This window comes from Canis lupus, chromosome 1, assembly GCF_048164855.1.
Source record: "Canis lupus baileyi chromosome 1, mCanLup2.hap1, whole genome shotgun sequence".
Classification (NCBI taxonomy): domain Eukaryota; kingdom Metazoa; phylum Chordata; class Mammalia; order Carnivora; family Canidae; genus Canis; species Canis lupus.
Genome location: NC_132838.1, coordinates 116,171,775 through 116,196,582, shown reverse-complemented (window position 1 = coordinate 116,196,582; position 24,808 = coordinate 116,171,775). Strand labels below are relative to the sequence as shown.

At 36.9% G+C, this 24,808-nt stretch overlaps 3 protein-coding genes across 8 annotated transcripts in view; 2 read left to right on the top strand and 1 right to left on the bottom strand.

The window, feature by feature from the left end:
* The window catches only part of ZNF790 (zinc finger protein 790), a 32,422-nt gene extending 27,739 nt beyond the window's left edge, over positions 1 to 4,683 (bottom strand). For 2 of the 6 annotated variants that reach the window (XM_072839667.1, XM_072839951.1), the window contains exon 1: positions 3,955 to 4,683. The gene's annotated coding sequence lies outside the window, so the exon portion shown is untranslated. Of the gene's footprint in view, positions 1 to 868; positions 2,431 to 3,031; positions 3,277 to 3,362; positions 3,492 to 3,954 lie in introns of those variants that run through there. The other 4 variants (XM_072839385.1, XM_072839824.1, XM_072839456.1 and 1 more) reach the window with 3 other exon arrangements.
* LOC140600889 (uncharacterized) lies at positions 4,019 to 24,593 on the top strand. Its single transcript, XM_072769157.1, has 3 exons — positions 4,019 to 4,084; positions 4,920 to 4,994; positions 22,118 to 24,593. The coding sequence occupies exon 3, from the start codon at positions 22,197 to 22,199 to the stop codon at positions 23,634 to 23,636; it is 1,440 nt and encodes a 479-aa protein (XP_072625258.1). The 5' UTR covers positions 4,019 to 4,084; positions 4,920 to 4,994; positions 22,118 to 22,196; the 3' UTR covers positions 23,637 to 24,593.
* LOC140641401 (uncharacterized) overlaps positions 4,021 to 24,808 on the top strand; it is a 54,814-nt gene continuing 34,026 nt past the window's right edge. The window contains exons 1-2 of the mRNA XM_072841223.1: positions 4,021 to 4,084; positions 4,920 to 4,994. Of these exons, the coding sequence (XP_072697324.1) occupies positions 4,962 to 4,994 (33 nt within the window). The 5' untranslated portion in view covers positions 4,021 to 4,084; positions 4,920 to 4,961. The remainder of the gene's footprint in view (positions 4,085 to 4,919; positions 4,995 to 24,808) is intronic.

Sequence of the window (24,808 nt, the reverse complement as noted above, 5' to 3'; positions counted from 1 at the left end):
TCACTACTATAAATGCCATCTAGGTACTGGCAACATGTAAATGTTTTTCCTTATTTAAAAAAATATTTTATTTATTTATTTGAGAGAGAGAGAGAGGGAGAGAGCTAGCACAAGCAGGGGAAAGGGAGAGGGAGAAGCAGACTCCTGCTGGGCAGGAAGCCCAATGCTGAACTCATTGAGGGGCTCAATCCCAGGACCCCAGGATCATGAGCTGAGCCAAAGGCAGATGCTTAATCGACTGAGCCACCCAGGTACCCCAAATATTTCTCTTTAACATGGACTATCTTGGTTTAAGAGAGCAAAGAGAAAATTCTTCATACACCCCCTAAAACTTGTTCATTCCATAGTTGATTTTTTAAAAAGATTATTTATTTATTTTATTTATTTGAGAGAGAGCTCATACACTTAGGCGAACACGGCATGCAGAGGCGAGGCAAAGGGAGAGGGAGAGAATCCCAAGTAGACTCCTTGCTCCTCCTTGAATATACCAGGCTTATACCCAATGCCTGGCATTTATGTTTTGGTGTTTTCTTTGTTTATAATTTGCTTTATCTAAATATGTTCAAATGTCACTGCTCCTTCCTTTTGGTTTTGTTAAAATATTTTCTTCTTAGTTAGGCTTTTCCTAACTATTCCACTTAAAATTGCAATTCCCAGGGCATCTGGCTTCTCAGTCAGAATAGCATGCAACTCTTGGTCTCAGGGTTATGAGTTCAAGCCCTACATTGGTGTAGACACTACTTAAACAAAACTTTAAAAATGCAATTCCCTTGGGACTCATCCCATTTCCAAGCTTTACTTTTCTCTATAGAGCATAACTTTATCTAGAATACTACATATTTCATTGACATGTTCTTTGGCAACTTACCCTGACTAGAATGTAAACTCCTTGAGGAAAGGAAATTTTGGCCATTTTGTTCACTGATGCTTTTCTAGAATAGAGCCTGGCACAGATAAAGGGCTCAGCAGGTCACAATGAGCTGCTAAATGAAGAAATACAGTGTTTGACAGGAACAGGAAATAGGCACTCTCATAAATTTTTTGGTGGGAATGGAAAGTGATTCATCTTATGTGGATGCAAATATTTATAAATAAGCTTTGGCCCGGTGCTTCTTAAAGGAATTTATTACAAAGATGCATGCACATCTATCCAAAGCTGAAATTTTGGTATCCCAGAATTGTACAAACCTGAAAACAACTTAAATATTCATTAATATGGTGTTAAAATATGACATTTCCCCTACCACAAAATACCATACCGTTTTATGAAGGAATAAGGAATATGTATTAATATTGGATGTCTCCTAAGAAATAATAGTGAGTAACAAGCAAGATGTTTTATAGTATACTAACATTTGTGAAAAACAAAGATGAGGGGCTTTATGTACATAGATATATTGGTATAAATATAGAATTACACGAAGTAGTTTACATATAAACTAGTCACAGTCGATGCAAGTGGAGAAGAGAAATAGTTGAAAGGGAGACTTCTTTTTTCATTATAATCTTGGTCAAATATTTAAGATGAGTGAGATGGTTCCTTTAAAAACAATTGCAAAAATTAAAAAAAAATTGACAGAAAGGAGAGCTGGGGGAAAGCAGCAATGATTTCTAGGCTAATAACCTCAAGAGATGATGAAAGTTGCTGAAATATGGCTGTGGGAAATAAGTGATAATGGGAAATGCAGATGTAAAAAATAAACATGAAGCTTTTAGCACTAGGAAGATAGAAAATGGAATGTAGTAAAACAGAAACTGCAGTGTGCAACAATAAGAGTTTTGAAATACTGTTGATTTGTAAAGGACTGACGGTACATGTAGGCTACGACAATGAAGAGAATATGCCCCCCCCACCTTTAGGATTACTTAAATAAAAGAGGGCACTGATACAGGGAGAATGATGACAGAAGGATTCACATCAACCAAGACTGAAGGATAGTAGGGCCTATAACGGAAATCCTGAAAAACATTTCAGTGGTGTCAGCTCTCCCACTGAACACTTGGGTCCTGCCTTATCCCAGGCAAATCTGGCTGGTTCTCACTCACGCACTTGGAGAGTATCTCCTTCACATTTCCTTTATTCACCACCCATGGGTCTCTCTTCTTGTTCCAACTTAAATATTTCACCCAGTTTGGTGATGTGATAGCCTATATCTAGGAAAATGACATAAGATCGAATTTCAATTAACACCATCCCCAAAATCAGACGGAGCCCGGGTCTTTAAGGAGGTTACCACATAAAGAAGAACAAAGTAAATGACCTTTTACCTTAAAGGTTGAGCATATACAATCACATGGCAGAGGGCTTGAGAATACCTGAAACTTGTATCTCAAAGCTGAATATATTATGCCACGTAAAGTTTCTAAATATTTCAGAAATGGAAAAGAGACAGCATTTTACTTTTAAAAATTGGATTATAGAGGAGCTCTCCATGACTATTCTGGCTGTGTTGCTCTAGGACTCCAGCATCACATCCCTGTACAGCTTCCTCTGAACATCTTTTAATTGTGGTTGATACTTCTGGTTGAATTGAACAATTACATCTCCAAATATTTGTTCTATCAATGACTCCAAGAGAACAGAAAAAAGTAAATGGGGGCATGACAGTGGACTAAACAGGTACTCCTATATAGAGCAAAGTATACCTTGTTAAAATGTCGTACTGATTTGTTTTTCTATTCCAGAACAAATGGTTGGAACCTTAAGAGTTCATGTAAAAATAACAGGTTATTTATTGTATAAATTAAAATGTACCTTTCCCTCTTAAAATCGAAGCTCCAGGAAGATATACCCTTATTATCAGTTTGAAGAGGAAATAAGGCTTGCAGGATTCAGATTCCTCAGGCACCCATACTGAGATGACCCACATTCATGTGATCACACACATACTCATATCCATACCTGCAGGGATCCAGACACTCTTGCCCTACCAGCTGTACACAATTATCTCAACCACACATCCCCATGATATGACCCTCCAGCCTCACAAAGCCACACATAATCTTCATTCTACCACTCTGTCACACTCACCAATTTTACCCATCTGCAGTTTTTCTTTCACTCAACTGTCCTTTCCCCGAACCAGTCACACGTATAATCTTACTACTGTCTCACACGGGACCTCCTCTGTCCACTTTCACATATATGACTGGGCTTGAAGATTCCTCTCTTTGAAACTCCCCAGGCTGATTTGGTCGCAGATGCTCAGGTCCACATTTGGGTTGGTTCTTCTGACAAGGTCCTCAACAGCCTGCCTCAAGAGCGTTTTTGTATATCTAGGGAAAAACAGAATTCCGAGCACCCTCCAGGGCACTTAAAGTGAGACCAGGCCTCACCTCAGTGCCTAGAGGACGCAACTTACCTTGGCCTGGTCCATCTGGCCTTTGGCAAAGTCCAAGACTGCATTTCCCAGGAGGGCCCAGTATGTTGCAGAGTGAGTGGTCAAAGCCTGAGAGAGCCGCACTGGGGGCTACGTCAACGAAAAACTTTTCTAGGCAAGTTAAATAGGTAAGGAAGACTTTCTTAAAGACTGTGGCAATGGAGAAGAGAGGCTGAACTCAGCTCAGTATATAACAGTAGCTTGGATTTATAGCCAATGGGCAGGGTGAGGGAGTCAGTGAATAGAAATTACTAAGAGGAGCTTGGTTAAATATCAAGAGCAGGGGGGATTCTTGCTGAACTATAGTCAGCAGGTCAAGAATGAGACCTAGTCAAGAGGAGGGCTCAGAGGAGCCTGACCACAGTTTGGTCGAAGGACTCCTAGTTAGCTGACACTCGCGGGAACCTCCAGTGCGCGGCTCGGCCAGAAGGCGCAATTCTGGCTGGGTCCAGGCTCCTTGCCACGCACCAGCCGAGATACCCAGAAGACAGCTTTTTAACAATGTCCCTACTACAGGTGTACTACATTTCCCAGAGGCCTCTAGGCTCAGTGCTCCCTCTCGCGAGAACTATACCTTCTCCTGAGGAGTGGGCGGGATCTTCTGGCGGGTTGGGGCAAACGACCTCCGGGCGCCGTAGGAGCTGCCTCGCTCGACTCGTTCCAAGCTGAGTGGAGGGGTGCTGACCCTCCCGAAGGAAGCATAGGTGAGGTGGCCGGGAACCCGGGGTTGGGCCCGGCGTGTCTAGAACCTCTGGCCTGTGCGGGCTGTGTGGGGGAGCCAGCGGAGCAGGGGAGATTGTGAAGAGGGTGTGTGTCTAAGTGTGACTGTGTCTCTGTGTCAGTGAGAGCGTGTACGGAACTGTGAGGGCGGGGAGGCGGTCTGGATTTGCGGTTGTGATTGTTCAGGTGTGATGAGGTTTAATTGTGTGACCGGGTGTTTGCTAGCGTAGCGTTCTTTGACCGCCGTTGTAAAACCGGGTGTCTTCTTGGTGCGTGTGTGTTTATGACCATTTGCTGAACCGTGAGTGCGGAATGCCTTGACTGTGAGGTCTGTGATTGTGTTTACCCATGGTGTTATGTATTTGTGATATTTTTGGTGTAGGATGCGTGTCAGTTCGTTGTTGTCACTGTGTCCCCGTGAAGTGTGGCCGTGGGAATGTGAGTGTGTGGGGTGCCTATGACTGCGATTGTGACTGTGCCCGTTCCTGTGGTGTGTATGCGTGTGTGACCATGTGCAACCGGTTGTGTTTAGGTTTGGGGTGCCTGCGTCCCCATGGTGCGAGTTTGTGGGACTCTGTGTCCGTATAGCACTGTAGTTGTGGGGCGCCTTTGTCTGCCTTTGTGACTCCAGCGCTCTGCTCCCAGGGGACCTCTGTGAGCTAAGGGACACATTTCTGCCTAGAACTGCAGTGACCCTGCTCTTGTCTTGGTATAGGACGTCCTAGCCTTGCCTGACTTACATTTAAAGGTGGCGGGAGGTTGGTTGACCTGGGGTCCCAGAAGAACCTGATGTTTCCTGACTCCTTTCTTCTTCCCCAGCTCTGCTTTGCTTGCACAGAGGCTTCCAGAGTGGAGTGAAGAATGGCTGTGGAACATGTACAAGGCTCCAGCAAGGTAGTTTGTCATTTCCCCTTGTTTCCTGAAATCCCCTTTTCTTTGTCAAGACTTGACTTGCTTTTCTCCGCTTGAAAATTCTTGCCCGTTAGGTGACTTGATCCCTGGAATTTCCACTTTGATAAAATGTGATTGGCTGCAAACCCTAAGTCTTCAGGGCCACCTGATTTTCTCTTACTAATTTGTCAATGGTTTAATTTTCCTTTATGCTTCTTTAAAAAAAAAAAACTGTTTCTTCCTACTTGTAAAAGTAAGATGACTATTTAAAATAATTTAAAAAAAACAACAAAATAAAATAATTTCAAAAGTGTGTCTTTTGAAGAAAATTTCAATTCCCAGTTAAAGCCAATACTTTTTTGTATTTTCTGTTTTATGTACAAAATGTGATCCTGTGCTGTTTTATATAATAAAATGTGAATTTTGAAGATTGAATTCATTCAGCATTTACCATTATAGCCTGCATTTTTACACAAAATAGTATTCAAGTATTTTCCCACATGATTTAATATTTGAAACATTTTTAGAAGCACATGTTTATTTGAATGCCTGTGGCTTTTTTTTTTCTCCCAAATTAGAAACAGAAATGGCATAACCTAGTCATATGTGCCATTTCATACTTAATTATAAAGATTCACATAGGGAGTACCTAAGATATAAAATACAACCATTTCTAAAGAAACCTCTGATGTCCCATTAAGCAGTCACAAATAATTGTGTTCCTCTGGTGATGACCACTGTGCTCATTTCTTTGCCTTTCATTAGAACTTTAGCGTATGAATTCCAAAATCATATAGGTTTAGTTTGTGTTTTCTATCTTTGTATGAATAGACATTCTTTTATGTCTTAAGTTTTTTTTTTTTAATTTTTATTTATTTATGATAGTCACACAGAGATAGAGAGAGAGAGAGGCAGAGACACAGGCAGAGGGAGAAGCAGGCTCCATGCACCGGGAGCCTGACGTGGGATTCCATCCTGGGTCTCCAGGATCGCGCCCTGGGCCAAAGGCAGGCACTAAACCGCTGCGCCACCCAGGGATCCCTATGTCTTTTTTTTTAGTAAAAAATAAGACCTTCATTCATGTTTCCTCTAACTACAGTTCATTTTTTCCCCGTTGCTGTACATATATTATCTTGTATGATGGCATCACAATTTACTATTTATCCATTCTACCTTTTGTGGATACATGACTTGCTTCTAGTTTTTGGCTGTTACAAGCAATGTGACTATGAATATCTTGTGCACATATTTTGGCACATGTGTGTTTGCATTTCTTTAGCTGATATGCTAAAATTATTATTAAATTGCTGAGGGATGGAATTTGTACGTCTTCAGTTTTACTAGACCATGTCAAACTGTTCTCTAAAGATACTGTGGAAGTTTTTTACTTGTATGAGTAGTTTGTAAAGGTTCTTTTTGTTCCACATCCATGCCAGCCCTTGGCATCGTCATACTTTTTAAATTTTTGCCAATTTGGTGGATGTCTAATGTTATTAATCACATATTTAATTGATATTTCCTTGATTATCAATGAAACAACACAATTCTTGCCCAACCAGATGTCCTCTTTTATAAAATGCTTGTTCAAATGTTATTCCAATTTTTAATTGTGTTTTCTCTGATTAATGTGTGTGTGTATTTATCTTCTCAATAATGGTGACTAAATATTTTCTTCTGCTCTGGCTTGGTTTTTCATTCTGGTGACTTTTGATGAACAGAGGTTCGAGATTTAAATGTAATGAAATCTTTTTCAGTGGTTAGTGTTTGTTTAAGAAATTTTCTGCTGCCTTGAGGTAATGAAGATTTTCTTATGTTCTCTTCTGAAAGCTTTCTAGTCTTTCGCTTTAACGTATAGGTCTTTACACTACCAGGAATCGATTTCTATAGGCAGTGATGTAATTTCATTTTATCTCCCATGTGGGTATCCGGTTGTTCCAGTATCATTTATTGAAAAGTTTATCTTTTTTACACTGATCTGCAGTGGCTATTTTAGTAAAAAATCAAGTGATCATATATATTTACATCTATTTCTGGACATTATATTCTGTTCCATTGCTCTGTTTTTCTCTCCTTGCAGCAATATCATGCTATCTTATTCACTGTGACTTTATAATATTTGGAGCAAGTCCTCTTACCTCTTGTTCCTGAAGAGTGTCTTCGCTGTTTGTGTTCCTCTACATTTCCATATAAATTTTTTGAAATAGCTTGGTTTCATTCAAGCATCTTTTGTAATTTAGGTTGAATTGCATTGTATCTGTAATTGTGTGAGTAGAAATTTGGGATCCTTGTAATAACATAAACCTCTTGGTTGTTCTAGGTCTTCGTAAGGTTTCTCAACCAGTTCTTGCTTATCTCCTGTAAATAGTTCTAGGCCAATAAGAACCATATAACCCATTGTATTAGTATTTTCCTTTTGCGTTGATTGCCAGGAATGTAAGCACTTCAAATAATGATCAATCATAGTAATTTTTGCCTGGGTTAATGATATTGAGTACCTATTACCTATGACCATTGTGTATGATGAAAATTTTTTTTCCTTAATTCTTAGCCCCCTCAAATACATTTTTGGAAGTGAGGATATAAAAGTTAGGTAGGGGATGCCTGACTGGCTCAGTTAGTGGAGAGTGCACCTCTTGATCTTGGGGTTGTGAGTTCAAGCCCCACTTTGGGTGTAGAAATTACTTAAAATCTTTTAAAAAATAGGTATAGCCTTAGATACAGATGTAGCTATCTATTGTCTAATATTTTTATTTTAATAACATTCTGGTCCAGTCAGTTCTGCTTTTTATGGTACCTTTACTGTTCTCTCCTTATTATATTTCTTTTTTATTTGCCTTTTCCTCTTCCCTCTGCCCTCCATTGTCCTTTGTCAGGTGGTTTCTGCTTCTGCATCTTTGCCATATATTATCATTAACTGTTTAGTTTATTTATTTATTTATTTATTTATTCATTTATTTATTAAAGTCAGTAATATGTTACTCTTGAGAATTTTACTTTTTTAAAAAAGATTATTTATTTATTTATTTATTAATGAGACACACACACACACACACACACACACACACAGAGGCAGAGACACAGGCAGAGGGAGAAGCAGGCTCCATGCAGGGAGCCTGAGGTGGGACTGGATCCCGGGTCTGCAGGATCACACCCTGGGCTGAAGGCGGCGCTAAACCGCTGAGCCACCCGGGCCGCCCAACTGTTTAGTTTAAATATTGGCTTCTTCAGAAAAAAAAAAAAAATCATCTCTCAGATTATTTTACCTATGCTAGTCTCTCTAACATGGTGTGAAAAGCATAGGTTCTAGTATCAAATGTGGCTTTTGAGCTTAGCTGCACCACCTGTAGCTGTTTATACTGTAAATGAGAGGTTCTTATTCTCACTTAATGTTGAGAATGAAATAAGATATATGTAGAACACTTGGTACACATCAGAAGTTCAATAAATGTTAGCTCTCTTTCTCTGCTACTTCTCATTTTTGGGACCTCTATATCAATTACAGTATAAAGCACTCATCTAAAGGTCTTTGGTGATTCCCAAAAGAATTTTTTAAATTGAGGTGTAATTGACATGTAACATTATATTAGTTTCATAAGTACAAGATAATGAATTGATATTTGTGTATATTTTGAAATGACCCCACAGTAAGTCCATCACAATTAATATCCATCACCATTCATAATTTTTTCTTGTGATGAGGATTTTTAGGATTTAGTCTGTTAGCAACTTTCAAATATGCAATGCAGTATTATTAACTCCCCCTGACTTATTTGTTTTATAACTGGAAGTTTGTACCTTTTGAACCCCTTTATCCATTTCACACCCCCACTCCCAGTCTCTGGCAACTACAAGTCTGTTCTCTGTTTCTATGAGCTTGGTTTTTGTTTGCTTAAATTCCATATGTAAATGAAAGAATATGGTAGGTATTTGTTTTTGTCTGACTTCACTTGGCGTAATGCCTTCAAGGTCTATCCAAGTTGTCACAGATGGCAAGATTTCATTCTTTTTTATGACTGAATAATATTCCAATAATCTTTATTCATTCATCATTGGTCATTCAGATTGTTGCTGTATCTTAGCTATTATAAACAGTGCTGCAGTGAACATGGGGGTGCATATATCTTTCTGAATTTGTGTTTTCATTTTCTTTGGAAAAATACTCAGAAGGGGAATTGCTGGATCATATGGTAATCCTATTTTTAATTTTTTGAGGAACCTCCATACTGTTTTCCATAGTGGCTGCACCAATTTACATTCCTGTCAGCAGGACACAAGGGTTCCCTTTTCTCCATATCCTTCTCAACACATTATTTCTTGTCTTTTTGGTGATAGCCACTCTAATAGTCATCAGATGATATCTCATTGTAGTTTTGATTTGCATTTCTCTGATAGTTAGTAATGTTGAGCATCATTTCACGTACCTGTTGACCCTTATGTCCTTCTTTGGAGCAATATCTATTCAAAACCTCTGCCCATTTTAAAAATAAGAATAATAAGAATATTTATTTGCTGTTGAGTTGTATTCTTTATATATTTTAGATATTGTCATATACCCCCTTATCAGGTATATGATTTGCAAATATTTTATTCATTTCAGTAGGTTGCCTTTTTATTTTGTTGATGATTTCCATTGCTATTCAGAAGCTTTTAAGTTTGATATAGTGTATTTGTTTATTTTTGCTTTTTTGCCTTTGTTTGTGGAGTTATATCTAAAAAATAATATCTAAGACCAATGTCAAGTAGCTAACAGCCTCTGTTTTCTTCTAGTTGTTTTATGGTTTCAGGTTTAACATTCAAGTCTTTAATCCATTTTGAGTTATTTTTTTGTATGGTGTAAGATAATAATCTAGTTTTATTCTTTTGCATGTGGCTGTCTAGTTTTTTTTTAATTTTTTAAAATTTTTATTTATTTATGATAATCACAGAGAGAGAGAGAGGCAGAGACATAGGCAGAGGGAGAAGCGGGCTCCATGCACCGGGAGCCCGACGTGGGATTTGATCCCGGGTCTCCAGGATCGTGCCCTGGGCCAAAGGCCCGCGCCAAACCGCTGCGCCACCCAGGGATCCCTGTCTAGTTTTTTCAATACCATTTTTTTTTTTTAAATTTTTATTTATTTATGATAGTCACACAGAGAGAGAGAGAGAGAGGCAGAGACATAGGCAGAGGGAGAAGCAGGCTCCATGCACCGGGAGCCCGACGTGGGATTCGATCCCGGGTCTCCAGGATCGCGCCCTGGGCCAAAGGCAGGCGCTAAACCACTGCGCCACCCAGGGATCCCTCAATACCATTTTTTAAAGAGACTGCCCTTTCCCTTTTGTGTATTTTTGGCTCCTTTGTTGAAATTAATTGACCATAGTTTATTTCTGGGTTTGTGGTGTGTATGTTTATTTCTAGGTATCTATTCTGTTCCACTGAATGTGTGTCTATTTTTATACTAATACCATACTATTTTGATTACTATATCAAAACAATAATATACTTTAAAATCAGGGAGCATGATATGTCCAACCTTGTTCCCCAAAGGATCTTCTAGGCAAATTTTGCTCCCCAAATGCTTTGTAGATCATTGAGCGCCAGGACTGTGTATGTGTGTGTGTGTGTGTGTGTGTGTGTGTATGTATATACATATATATATATATATATTATATATATATAATAGAACTTTTTTTTTAAGATTTTATTTATTCATGAGAGACACACAAAGAGACACAGGCAGATACACAGGCAGAGGGAGAAGCGGGCTTTGTGCAGGGAGCTTGATGTGGGACTCGATCCGGGGACTCTAGGATCATGCCCTGGTGATCACCAAAGGCAGGTGCTAAACCGCTGAGCCACCCAGGGATCCCCTTATATAGATAACTTTTAATCCATTTTAGATTTGTTTTGCTGTGTATTGGGGATCTAAATTCAATTTTTTTCATTTACTCAGTATTGTTCCAGTATCTTTTATCCAGTAATAACTTATTTCCTTTTCTCCTTTTCCATTACTTTGCACTATTTACTTGGTATTATGTTATTTAAATAGGCTGTATTATCTATTAAATTAAGAATTTATGTCTCTGTGCTTGTACCTGTGCCATGTTTAGATAAATTCCTTTTACAAGTTTTTGAATACCTGATCAAATATGTCACTTTTTTTCTGATAATAGCTGTGTTCTCTGTTCCTTTCATTACAAAATAATTCTTATTAATAACAGATTTAGAAAATACAGAGAAGCAGAAATAAAAGACAAAAGTCATCTGTAGTCCTATCAATTAAAGACTGTTGTCAAATTGTTAGAGCAAATGCTTAGAATTCTTTCTTTAATGTGATCATACTATGGCCACTGACTTGTAACTCATCTTTATCATGCCAAAATACATAATGAACAGCTGTCATGTTTCTTCACATTTATATTCACCATGAGTTATAATGGTCTCATAGTGTTACCATTTTTTTTTTTAGATTTATTTATTTATTCATGAGAGACACAGAGAGAGGGAGAGAGAGAGAGGCAGACACATGCAGAGACACAAGCAGGCTCCTCACAGGGAGCCCAATGCAGGACTGGATCCCAGATCCTGGGGTCATGACCTGGGCTGAAGGCAGGTAGCCAACTGCTGAGCCACCCAGGCATCCCTCGTGTTACCATTTTAATCAAGCCCTTCTGTGTTGAATATGGTTTGCTTACAAACTATTGCCTTTGTAAAAAAGTATGTCCTTATCCTGAATGCTAGTGTTTTCCTTTTTAAATTTTAGTTTTAGTTAAATCATAATTATATATTTTTTCTTATAATTTATATGTTATGGAGGGGCTCATGTGACCACAGTCCCTAATCCCAGGTGTCTATCCAAAGTACCCAAAAGTTAGCCCCTGTTGTAAGTTAATTATTTATAACAAGTTTTGGCTCTTGGTGCAGTCAGAAAAAAGAGTTTAGAGACATCCAGGAAAGATGACTTACCTACGGAGGAATTTATGTGTCTATTTCTCAAATCATAAGTAGATTTTGAACATAAATGAAGAATGTAACACTTCCCTCCCCAACATTGGTACATTGGTATGCTTGTCATATATGTTAAATCATTTTATAAAGTTGTGATATCTTAAAATGGTAAGACTTAAAACGAAATTCTAATACAACTGTATTAGAGAATCAGGAGCAAAAAAGTAATAGGTTATCTGACGGTTCACTGGATGAAGTGTCTAACAGAGTACTTTTTATTAGAATTTTGTGGACTTACACAAAATAACTATAGCATAATAAGATAGGGATAATTGATAAATAAAAATGGCATTTCTTGAGCTTTATTATGTTCAAGGCACTATATATACCTTAGAAACTGATAATTTTTTACCAATATTCTATAGAGGAGGAAACTAAGTTTTAGTGGGACAAATAATTTACCCAAAGACATAAGTGTTAGGTCCTAGATTTTAGGACCTGGTTGAAAGCTGAGTTTGTCAGACTTTAGAGCTAATGATCTTAACCAAGATAGTTTGGATTGAAATCTCCAGGAAAGATATAAAAAATAAAATTAGCTAACATATCATGAACAAAATGGAAGTTTATTCTCACTTAGGGAAAGGCAGTTTTCTTGAATGTTCTCAAACTTTTCTTTTCAGTTGTACTAAGAAAAGACAAGATTTGTCTTGCTAAATCGTGCTGTACATGTACTATGATTCTTACTTAAACAACATATACACATACACATATATCTATATGCTATTTCATTTCAATAGCTGTATGACTTTATCATACTTTACCCAATATATATATTTTGTGTATTTTTGGGTTTTCAACTATTTGCTCTTAATAAAAACTGTTGCTATGAACATTCTAGGATGTGTTTTTCCCAGGAGTGCAATTGCTGAATCGTAGGAATATGTATATTAACCTAGATAATACTAAACAGTTTCAGAGTGGTTCTTTGAGATTCTGTTTCAAAAAGGGTATGTTGGGATCCCTGGGTGGCGCAGCGGTTTGGCGCCTGCCTTTGGCCCAGGGCGCGATCCTGGAGACCCGGGATTGAATCCCATGTTGGGCTCCCGGTGCATGGAGCCTGCTTCTCCCTCTGCCTGTGTCTCTGCCTCTCTCTCTCTCTCTGTGTGACTATCATAAATAAATAAAAATTAAAAAAAAAGAAAAGGGTATGTTTATGTACTGCTTTACATCTTTGCCAATATTTGAAATCCTTACACTTTTTATCTATCTGACGTATGTATAGTGATCTGTCATTACAGTTTTAATTTATAATATATTACTAATGAAACAACATCTTTTTCTGATTTTCTTTTGGCTTCTTTTTTTCAAAAATTTTTCTTATTTATGTGAATTCATATAATAGTTAACCATTTTATTTTTATTTTCTTAAGATTTTATTTATTTGACAGAGAGAGTGAGAGGAGAGAGAGAAGCAGGCCCCCTACTGAGCAGGGAGTCTGACAAGGGTCTCAATCTCAGGACCCTGGGATCATGCCCTGAACTGCAGGCAGATGCTTAACTGAGACACCCAGGCACCCCAATAGTTAATCTATTCTAATATTAGAATGTACCGTTCAGTTGTAGTAGTGTATTCTATGGTATTTAACCTATCTTTGCAATGTTGTGCATACACCAGCTCTCTCTAGTTTCAAACTTTACTTCACCCCATAAAACACCCTTACCCATTTGAAGCACAAAACCTTTAACTTTGATGATTTAAAATGTATTTTTTTATTACTTATACTTTTGGTGTCAAATCTAAGAATATATTGCCAATTCCAAGATCATAAAGATTTATAAGTCCCGTTTTTCTTGAAAGAGTTTTATATGAGGCACCTGGGTGGCTCTGTTGCTTAAGTATCTGCCTTCAGCTTAGGTCATAATGCTGGAATCCTGGGATCAAGTCCCATGTTGGGCTCCCTGCTCACTGGGGAGCTTCCCTCTCTCCCTTTGCCCCTCTACTCTGCTTGTATTCTCTCTCTCTTGCATTCTCTTTTTCTCTCAAATAAATAAAATCTTTAAAAAAAAAGAAAAAAATTTATGAGTTAGCTCTTATATTTAAGCTATTGATCCATTTTCAGCTAATTTTTTAATTGTTAAGCCAATTTTTATGAAAGAGGGCTTTAATTTTTTTTAATTCTAATACAATTAATATACAGTGTTATATTAGTTTCAGGTATACAATATAATGATTCAGCAATTCTATACATTATTCATTGCTTATCACAATAGTGTACTGCTAATCCCTTTCACCTATTTCAGCCATCCCCCTACTGACATCTCCCCTGATAACCACCAGTTTATTCTGTGTATTTTAGTCTTTTTTTTGTCTCTTTTTTCTTTCTTTGTTTTCTTTCTGAAATTCTACATATGAGTGAAATCATATGGTACTTGTCTTTGACTTATTTCACTTAGCATTGTACCCTCTAGATCCATCCATGTTGTTGCAAATGGTAAGATTTTATTCTTTTTTATGGCTGAGTAATATTCCATTGAATATATATACCACATCTTCTTTATCCCTTCATCTATTTATGGACATTTGGGTTGCTTCTATAATTTGGCTATTGTAAATAATGCTGTAATAAATATAGGAGTACATATATCTTTTTGAATTAGTGTTTTCATATTCTTTGGTTAAATACCAGTAGCAGAATTACTGGATCATATATATGGTCATTCTACTTTTAATTTTTTTAGAGGAATCTCCATATTATTTTCCACAGTGTCTGCAATAGTTTGCATTCCCACCAACAGTGCTGGAAGGTTCCTTTTACTCCACATCCTCACCAACACTTGTTTCTTTGTTACTGATTGTAGTCATTCTGACAGGTATGAGGTGCTATTTCATTGTGGTTTCTACTTGCATTTCCCTGATAATGAGTGATGTTGAGCATCTCTTCATGTGTTTGTTGGCCATCTATGAGTCGTCTTTGGAGAAATACCTGTTCATGGGTTTTGCCCATTTCTTAATTGGATTATTTGGTTTTGAGGTGTTGAGTTGTGTATATTCTTTATATATTTTGGATTCTAGCCCTTTATTGAATATATCATTTGAAAATATCTTCTTCCATTCAATAGGTTGTCTTTTAGTTCTGTTGATTGTTTCCTTTGCTGTGCAGAAGCTTTGTATTTTGATGTAGTTTATTTTTGCTTTTATTTTCCTTGTTTCAGGAGACAAGCATCATGAAAAATGTTGCTGTGACTGATTTTGGGGAAATTACTGCTTGTGCTCTGTTCTGGGGTTTTCTGGTTTCAGGTCTCACATTAGGTCCTTAATCCATTTTGAGGTTATTTTTGTGTGTAGAGTAAGAAATTGGGTCCACTTTCATGAGTTAATTTTTCATATGAAGTGAGATTGAGGATTTGACTTCATTCTTTTGCATATGTTTATCCAGTTTTCCTAGCACCATTTGTTAAAGAAATGTTTCTTTCCCCACTGAATAGACTTGTCATCCTTGTTGAAAATCAATTGGTCATAGATGTTTAGGTTTATTTCTAGGTTCTCAGTTCTATCCCATTGGTCTATATATCTAACCTTGTGTCAGTATTGCAATGTTTTGATTACTGTAACTTTTTGTTAGTAAGTTTCAAAATGGGGAAGTAATTGTCATAGTTTGTTTTTCTTTTGCAATATTGTTTTTCATTTCTCCAGAAAGACCATTGAAATTTTGATAGAGGTTGCATTGATTGACTCTGCAGATTGCTTTAAGAAGTTTTGCCATCTTTTAACACTAAATCTTCCAGTCCATGCATGTGGGATGTTATTCTGTTTTAACCCTAACTGGTTACTGCAGTTGAATTCTGTCACTAACCACCCTGAGTTAGTGTCAGACTCCACAGGTTTTAACTGTTTATCTCACTCTACTTTAGACTAACTGGCTACAAATCTGTTTGGGAAGAAAGTCCCCATGACTGCCTTCCTTGCCAAATTTAATAATTTACTAGAATGACTCTTAGAATTCAGGAAAGCACTATACTCAAAATTAAAACTTTATAGTAAATAATAAGGATACAAATCAGGAATAGCGAAATAAAGAGATACATAAGCAAAGCTGGAAAGGAATCCAAGTACAGTTTCTGTAGAATTTCCTTGTGAAATTAAGGGTACATTACCTTTCTGGTTCATCAATGTGTTCATCAGCCAGAAAGTTCTAGTGAGCTTCAGCGTCCAGACTTTTTATTGGGGTTCCATTATGTGGCGTAAATGATTTATCCCTGGCTTAATGATTGAACTCAATCTCCAGTTTCACTTCCTTCTTCCAGAGGTTGGGTAGGTTCATTCTTTCTGGTGACCATCTCTAAGCCTGAAGCTACCTATACAGTCACACCATGAGTTACCTCATTAGCATAAACTCAAGTGTGATCCAATGACAAAGACACTTCTATCACTTGGGAAATTCCAAGAGTTTTAGAAACTATGATCTAGAAACCTGGGACACAGACCAGATAAATTGTTTATAACGTAACAGATATCTTCTTATTTATTTAGTGGTTCCTTTTCTCTTGGATTATTTAGCTTTTTATTAATGATTTGAAAAAGATCTTTATATTTTGGGTACTAGATTTTTGATAAATATTTTATAAATATCTTCTCCATTCTAAGGCTCCTTTCTTTACTCATTGTCATGGATTTATTCATAACTGAGGTGTGAGTCATGTTTGCCTTGTTCTACAACTTTATTTTCTATGTAATTAATATTGCCTGTTTTTTTTTTTTTTGCCTGTTTTTTAAGTGAGGGTTATGCCTCATTGTCCATATAATATCTCTAATTCATACTCAGAGTCTTTCAGAAAATAAATTTCTGGGAATTCTGTCAGTTTCCTATGTTTAGACCGCACTCCTTCAATCCTTTGTCCTTCTCTGTCTACTATTATTCCAAATTTTGCCTTTTTGAATTCTGTGCTCTTCTGTGTTGAGTTGTTATTTCTTAGATTTCATGCCTTCTTGTTTCTTGGTTTACTCCAAGAAAACTTCAAATTATCAAAATTGTTTTTTGGGGTGCCTGGGTGACTCAGTCAATTAAGTATCTGCCTTCAGCTCAGGTCATGATCCCAGAGTCCTAGGATCGTGCCCCATGTTGGACTTCCTGCTCAGTGGGGAGTTTGCTTTTCCCTCTTCCTCTATCCTTCCCCGCCCCGGCTTATGTGAGTTCGGTCTCTCAAATAAATAAAATCTTTTCAAAATATTGTTTTTTTATATAGGTGGCATGTAAGAATGGATAAATGTGTTAAACTTGTGAGATCTGATAAGGGCTTTTTCAACCAGTACATTGGTTCTTTTGCAGGACAGGAATTCTACATCAAATTACTTAAAAAAAAAAAAAAAGATTTTATTTGTTTATTCATCAGAGACACACACACACACACACACACAGAGGCAGAGACACAGGCAGAGGGAGCAGCAGGCTCCATGCAGGGAGCCCGACATGGGACTCGATCCCATGTCTCCAGGGCCACACCCTGGGCTGAAGGCGGCGCTAAACCGCTGAGCCACCCGGGCTGCCCGAAATTACTTTTCTTTAGAGTTTTGTAGCTATGACTTCTGGCTTAAAATATTATTAAGAATTCTAAAGCCATTTTCATTCCTGCTCTTTTATTTATGCCCTGTTTTTACTCTTTGGAGCCTTTTATGGTCTTTTCTTTGTTTCTAGTGTTCTAGAACCTAATGTAAAATACATCTTAGTGTGAATCATTTTTATTCTTTTTTTTTTTTTTTTAGGATCTTATTCATTTATTTGAGAGAGAGCACCAGCAGGGGGTTATGGGGTAGAGGGAGCAGCAGACTCCCCACTGAGCAGGAAGCCCAATGTGGGGCTTATCCCAGGATCCTGGGACAATGACCCAAGCTGAAGGCAGATGTCCAACCAACTGAGCCACCCACCCAGATACCCCAGTCATTTTAATTTTTTATGCTATCAAGTGAATCCATTAAATGTGGAGATTCATGTCCTTCAGGTATGGAGAATTTCTTAAATGCTACTTTCTAAAACAACCTGTAATTTATATTTTCTTTGAAAATTTTCTGATATACAGCAAAATTGAAAGAATATTCCAGTGTATATTATATAGTCATCACTTAAATTGCCTATTGTTCATATTTTGCCACATTTGCTTTATGTGTCTAAACACACACACACACACACACACACACACACACACTTTTTTTTTTTTCTTTTTTGCCCTGGAATCATTTGAAAATAAGTTGAGAATATCTGGACATTTTACCTTTAATACTTTTAGCTTGTATTTTCTTTTCTTTAAAGATTTATTTATTTATTTATTCATGAGAGGCACAGAGACACAGGTAGAGGGAGAAGCAGGCTCCATGCAGGGAGCCCGATGCGGGACTCAGTCCCTGGACTCCAGGATCACACCCTGGGCGGAAGGCAGGCACTCAACCACGAGCCACTCAGGCACTCCGTGCATTTTCCAAATAACAACGACATAGCAAATCTATGAAAATTTATATTAACTCGTTAATATCACCTCCAACATTTCATATTCAGGTATTTCCAATGGTTCCCAAAAATGTTCTTTTAGCTGATGTAATGTTTTTTGTTCATTTGCTTGGTCACTTGCTTGATCTAGGATCCAGTCCCTTTAGTCTCTTTTAATCTAGAACAGATTTTCATTGTTTAACATGACACTGAATGTTTTAGACAATTCAGGACAGTTGTCTTATAGACGGTCTCAACAACCTCCATTTGTCTGATGGCTTTCTCATGGAAATTGAAGGCTTAGATTCAGTGTAAGTATTTAGTAAGCATACTATATAGATGACAGGATGGTGTAGCTTTTATTCTATTACATTGGGAGGCATAGGTTGTTGCACCATTCATGATGCCCAGTTTTATAAATTAAGGTTAAAGGTGGTGAATACTAAATCTTCCCAGTGTAAAGGTATATTTTTCCCTTTATAATTAGTAAATAGTCTGTAAAATGATACTTTGAGAACAGTAAATATCCTTTAACTCAACAGCTATTCACTTTTTAGTTTTAGAATTTACTGAGAATCTTTTCCTGAGTCAATAATTGGATTGCTGTTTTCAAAATGACGATTTTTCTGGTTTCTTCATTCCTCCTAGCACACTGCCTGACATTTGGCAGATGCTTAGCACACTTTTAAAAATGATCTCTTTCGGGATCCCTGGGTGGCGCAGCGGTTTAGCGCCTGCCTTTGACCCAGGGCGCGATCCTGGAGACCCGGGATCGAATCCCACGTTGGGCTCCCGGTGCATGGAGCCTGCTTCTCCCTCTGCCTCTGTCTCTGCCTCTCTCTCTGTGTGTCTATCATGAATAAATAAATAAAATCTTAAAAAAAATAATAATAAAATAAAAAAATAAAAATGATCTCTTTCCATTAGATACAGAGCTGCCTTGAATGACCTTCCAATTTTCATTCATTTTCCATTTCCGTATCTTGCTGTACTTTTTTAAATAAAGATTTTATTTATTTATTCATGAGAAACAGAGAGAGAGAGAGAGGCAGAGACACAGGCAGAGGGAGAAGCAGGCTCCATGCAGGGAGTGTGATATGGGACTTGATCCCAGGACCCCAGGATCAAGCCCTGAGCCAAAGGCAGATGTTCAACCACTGAGCCACCCAGGCGTCCCCTTGCTGTACTTTTTAAAGAAATGTCTTTCATTTATTCTTTAACCTTTGTAATTGTTTATTTTTATTCCCACTTTATATTTTCATTTCCTAAGGTTCTTTTTTTCATCTCATTCCTTTTAGGTTGTCCTATTTTCCTATCATGTGAAATAATTTCTTGTGTCCCCCTTAGGATATTGATGGTGGTTTCTGAAATTTTTTTTTTCTTATGTAGTTTCTCTTCTAAGTTCTTTGGGGTTTGTTCATTTAATCATTTTTTTAGTTATACATTTTCCTTAAATATGTGATGATTTTTTGCCTTTCTGTATTTTAGAGTGGACACTATGAACCTGACCTAACTTTTTGTATGATAACTGGTAAACCTCCATAGGTATGTAGTGCCCCCATTTCTTAAACCTTTCTGGGGGTTCTGCAGGATAAATCCTCCTCCTCTGGGTTTTCCTTATTTTTTGAGTTAAGTTTCACCATTCTTTGGTTTGCTAAGTTAGTCATCTTTTATCTTCATGCTTTCCAACTTGAAAAGCTTTGTTGCTGCTATCGCCTCTTTAACTCTCTTTGCCTTTTTTAAACATCGATTTCATTGGTTTTAGTGAAGCTTTTAAAAGGGCAAGAAAAACTGCATGTGATCCACTTGTCCTCCTTGAGAGAAAGTGAATTTCGAGAGAAATCTTCTTTTCAGAAGTTTATTTTTAAGGACAATGAATTTTGAAACTAATTTATTACATTAGGCATTCATTAAATGTATTTTGGTCTTTTTGCATGTGCCAGAGTTCAAGGTGATTAAAGTAACAGACATTGGTTATTCTTCCTTCCTGAAGGTTGGCTCCACTGTAGCAGACAGACATTAAGCAAACTTTCACATATGAAATTTGTGATTGTAGGAGATAAATGTGTAATCAACCATTACCAAAACAATATACAAAGAATGGGGGGGGGGAAGTGGGGGAAAGTACTTGAGAGATAATGGTGAGATGTGCATAATTAAGATTGGATATTCAGAAAAGATCTTTATTAGGATATGCCACTTAGCAGAGACCTAAACAATGCCCAAGAACTGGTAAGGCCAAGAGAGAGTAGTGGAGAGTGAATATGGACAAATATGTAGGGTAGATGAAACCATTTTGGGTGTGCATGCCGGGAAGCATTACAGTTTAATGCTTTTGAAGCACTGAGAAGACTAGTGTAGCTATAACTTATTATTGAGGGGAGAGAAGTATCAGGTTGAAGATGCAGGCAGGAGGAAGATTACTGATGAATTATTAAGATATTTATTATTATTAAATATTAATAATATATAATAATTATTATTATTAAATCACCAAGGTGAGGAGTACAGGTCTTATCCCAAGGACAGTGGAGAACCCCTGAGGCCTTTTGAACAGAATAGTGCCAGGCTGAAATATCACTCTGGCTGCTAACGGTAGAAGACTGGAAAGGCAGACAACTAGATAAAATATTGCTTTTATTTCAAGTAGAAGATCATTTTGTCTTGGATCATCTATTGACAGTGGAGATGGAAAGAACAATTTCAGGACATATTTAGGCTTACCCCAAACAAACTTACTGTATGAGTGTTATGAGAATGGAGCTCAGATGTTTTCACCTTTGGCGCTTGATGTATTTGCTCAGGGACTTAATTGATGTCTTTAAGTTTATTCCTTTTCCTAGTCCATTTTTTGGCATGTAAGTCTTTCAAAATAATAGCTACTGAACACTGTGCAGTTACTTTATAAAACTACATAAATATATTATGTGTTATCTCAGAATCATTCAGTAATCATTAGAGCTGGAGTTCAGAATACTTGTCGATCTGCATCCTTGCAATCTGCCAATAGTATCACATTACCTCTATCTGCTCTTCCCTTCAGACTTTAAAACTAGATTCTCAGTTATAGTAGCTTTTGCTGAGTCCCCTATTTTGTTCTCCCAAGATTAGCCTCATAGACTTCCTAGACAAATATGGATTTTATCAAATTTTTATGGATTATGTGGCATAAATAAGCCACATTCTTACCACAGTAGATTCTTCCTTCTGCATTGCTCATTCATCATGTTAATTTTCATCAGAACACTGCCATATCTTCTATTTCCTTCAGATTATATGCAATTTATGTTGATATGCAATTCATTGTTTATCCTAGATTTTTCCTTCTAGTTGTGGTTTCTTAATGCTCCAAAAACCCCTCGAAATGGGTTAAATAGTAATTACTCTCATTTTAAAATGTATATGACACCAGATTGAGGTAGAGCTTAGGCATCTTTATATATATCAAGTTCCCCATGTTTAAAGGGGATTTTTAGTTAAATCACTATTTAGGAATAACTGACTAATCTGTTTTCCTAAATCTCTCCTTGGCCTTCCAGTGTGACTTCTTTTTACTTTCCTTATCTATTTGTCAAATTGCCCAATCATATTTGAGAACTGTATAAACCACTAATTTTTTATGAAAATTAGTTTCAGTTAAGTCTTTTCATTTCTATTATAAAAGTTTTTTTTTCTCCCAGAACACAAAAAAAGTGAATGTTTGCTTTTATATTTTCTTTCAGACTGTGAATCAAGGTTGAGACCAAGAAATTATTTCTGAAAAAGGATATTTATGGAATAGAATCATCCTGATGAGAGATAATGGAAAGACTTATAAAAAACAGCATTGAGTGTTCAAGTTTCAGAGGTGATTGGGAATGTAAAAGCCAGTTTGAGAGAAAACAGGAATCTCAGGAAGGACATTTCAGTCAAATGATATTTACTTCTGAAGACATGCCCACTTTCAATACCCAGCATCAGAGAATACATACTGATGAGAAACTCCTTGAATGTAAGGAATGTGGGAAGGATTTTAGTTTTGTATCGGTCCTTATTCGACATCAGCGAATTCATACTGGTGAGAAACCTTATGAATGTAAAGAATGTGGCAAGGCCTTTGGTAGTGGTGCAAATCTTGCTTATCATCAAAGAATTCATACTGGTGAGAAACCTTATGAATGTAGTGAATGTGGAAAGGCCTTTGGTAGTGGCTCAAACCTTACTCATCATCAAAGAATTCATACTGGTGAGAAACCATATGAATGTAAAGAATGCGGGAAAGCTTTTAGTTTTGGATCAGGCCTTATTCGACATCAGATAATTCACAGTGGTGAAAAGCCTTATGAGTGTAAGGAATGTGGAAAGTCCTTTAGTTTTGAATCAGCCCTTACTCGGCATCACAGAATTCACACAGGTGAGAAACCTTATGAATGTAAGGATTGTGGGAAGGCCTTTGGCAGTGGTTCAAACCTTACTCAACATCGAAGGATTCATACTGGTGAGAAACCTTATGAATGTAAAGCATGTGGAATGGCCTTTAGTAGTGGTTCAGCCCTTACTCGGCATCAGAGAATTCATACTGGTGAAAAACCATATATATGTAATGAATGTGGGAAGGCTTTTAGTTTTGGATCAGCTCTTACTCGACATCAAAGAATCCACACTGGTGAGAAACCTTATGTATGTAAGGAATGTGGGAAGGCTTTTAATAGTGGCTCAGATCTCACTCAACATCAGAGAATTCACACTGGTGAGAAGCCCTATGAGTGTAAGGAATGTGAGAAGGCCTTTAGAAGTGGTTCAAAACTTATTCAGCATCAAAGAATGCACACTGGTGAGAAACCCTATGAGTGTAAGGAATGTGGGAAAGCCTTTAGTAGTGGTTCAGACCTTACTCAACATCAGCGAATTCATACTGGTGAGAAACCTTATGAATGTAAAGAATGTGGCAAGGCCTTTGGTAGTGGTTCAAAACTTATCCAACACCAGCTAATTCATACTGGTGAAAAACCATATGAATGTAAAGAATGTGGAAAGTCCTTCAGTAGTGGTTCAGCTCTTAATCGGCACCAGAGAATACACACTGGTGAAAAACTCTATGAATGTAAGGAATGTGGGAAGAATTTTGGTTCTGGCTCAAGCCTTACTCAACATCAGAAAATTCACACTGGTGAGAAACTTTATGAATGTAAGGAATGTGGAAAGGCTTTGGGGAGGGGCGCAGAAATTCATCAACATAAAAGAAGTCATACTGGTGAGTAGTTCTGTGAATTAGAAACTTTCTAAGTTAAAAAAAAGAAACTCTAAATTAGAATTATGTGTTTAAGGAAGGACACAGGACACGTAAGAAAATTCATCCTAGTGAGAGTCACTACAAATGTAAGTAAGGTACAAATGCCTTATTTATGCTTTACCACTTAGTCTGAGAGAATTTTATACAGGAAAAGAAAAACTACTCTTAAGAACTTTATCTGTATTCATTCTTTCATTATTTTGGAAAATTCATACTTGTTAATATTAAAATTAAAAGATTGTGTATTGTATTTTGCCTTTATTTTAAACATTGAAAAATTCAATTGGGGGCTATCCCTGCTACTTTTGTTTACTGATCCATCTCAAAATTACTTTAAATTATTTATTGAGGGTCTAAATTTGCCCTTCTCCCTGTTTCTCATTTGAATGCCATTTATTTAATAGCCATATCTATTTTTGTATTTTTTTATTGCCTGTTTGATGGTAAGTTATATTTTTATACATATAAAGCATGGATATCAGGTCAGTCTTTGTTTTCTAAATTCGCATATATGTGTTTGTATCTGTGTTCCATTTTGTTTGTGTTAAGCTACTATTTTAAGTATCCTTTAATATCTTATGGATCTGTATCTTTTGTTTTGGAAGATTGTTTTACTTTTATAAAGTTTATACTCTTTTTACAAAACAGTTCCTCTCTATATTAATGTAGATATGAACAAAAAATAGTTATCTGTAATCATACCAATCATAGACAATCATTGTCAAACTTTTGTAGTAAACCCTTTAAGACTATGTCATTGTTTTTGAAAGAAAGTGTGATTATGCTATACTATAACCAGCCTTTAATTCTTTGTAAATATGTTGTTACTCTTCTATTGGCTTGAAACTATTCACCTGTCTTTTTCAAACCCCTATTTTTGTCAAATATTGAAAATTCTGCCATTATAAAGAGTTACCTTAATGGCCCCTTTTGAATGTGTCTTCTTTATTTTTTATTGTTCATTTCAGAGAAAATGTATGGGGTCTCTTCTGGCTTTTAACGATTTGTGCTATAATCTGTAAGCTCTGCTTCCCTTGACCAACATTTATGACCCCAGTTATATCCCCAAAATTAACCAACTTATTCTTCCAGCTCCTTTTATATGCATATATAATGTGCTTTTGGTAATGTGGGCATAATC

Coding starts and splice junctions, on each gene's coding strand:
- LOC140600889 (XM_072769157.1), top strand. CDS start 22,197: ATGGAAAGACTTATAAAAAACAGCATTGAGTGTTCAAGTTTCAGAGGT.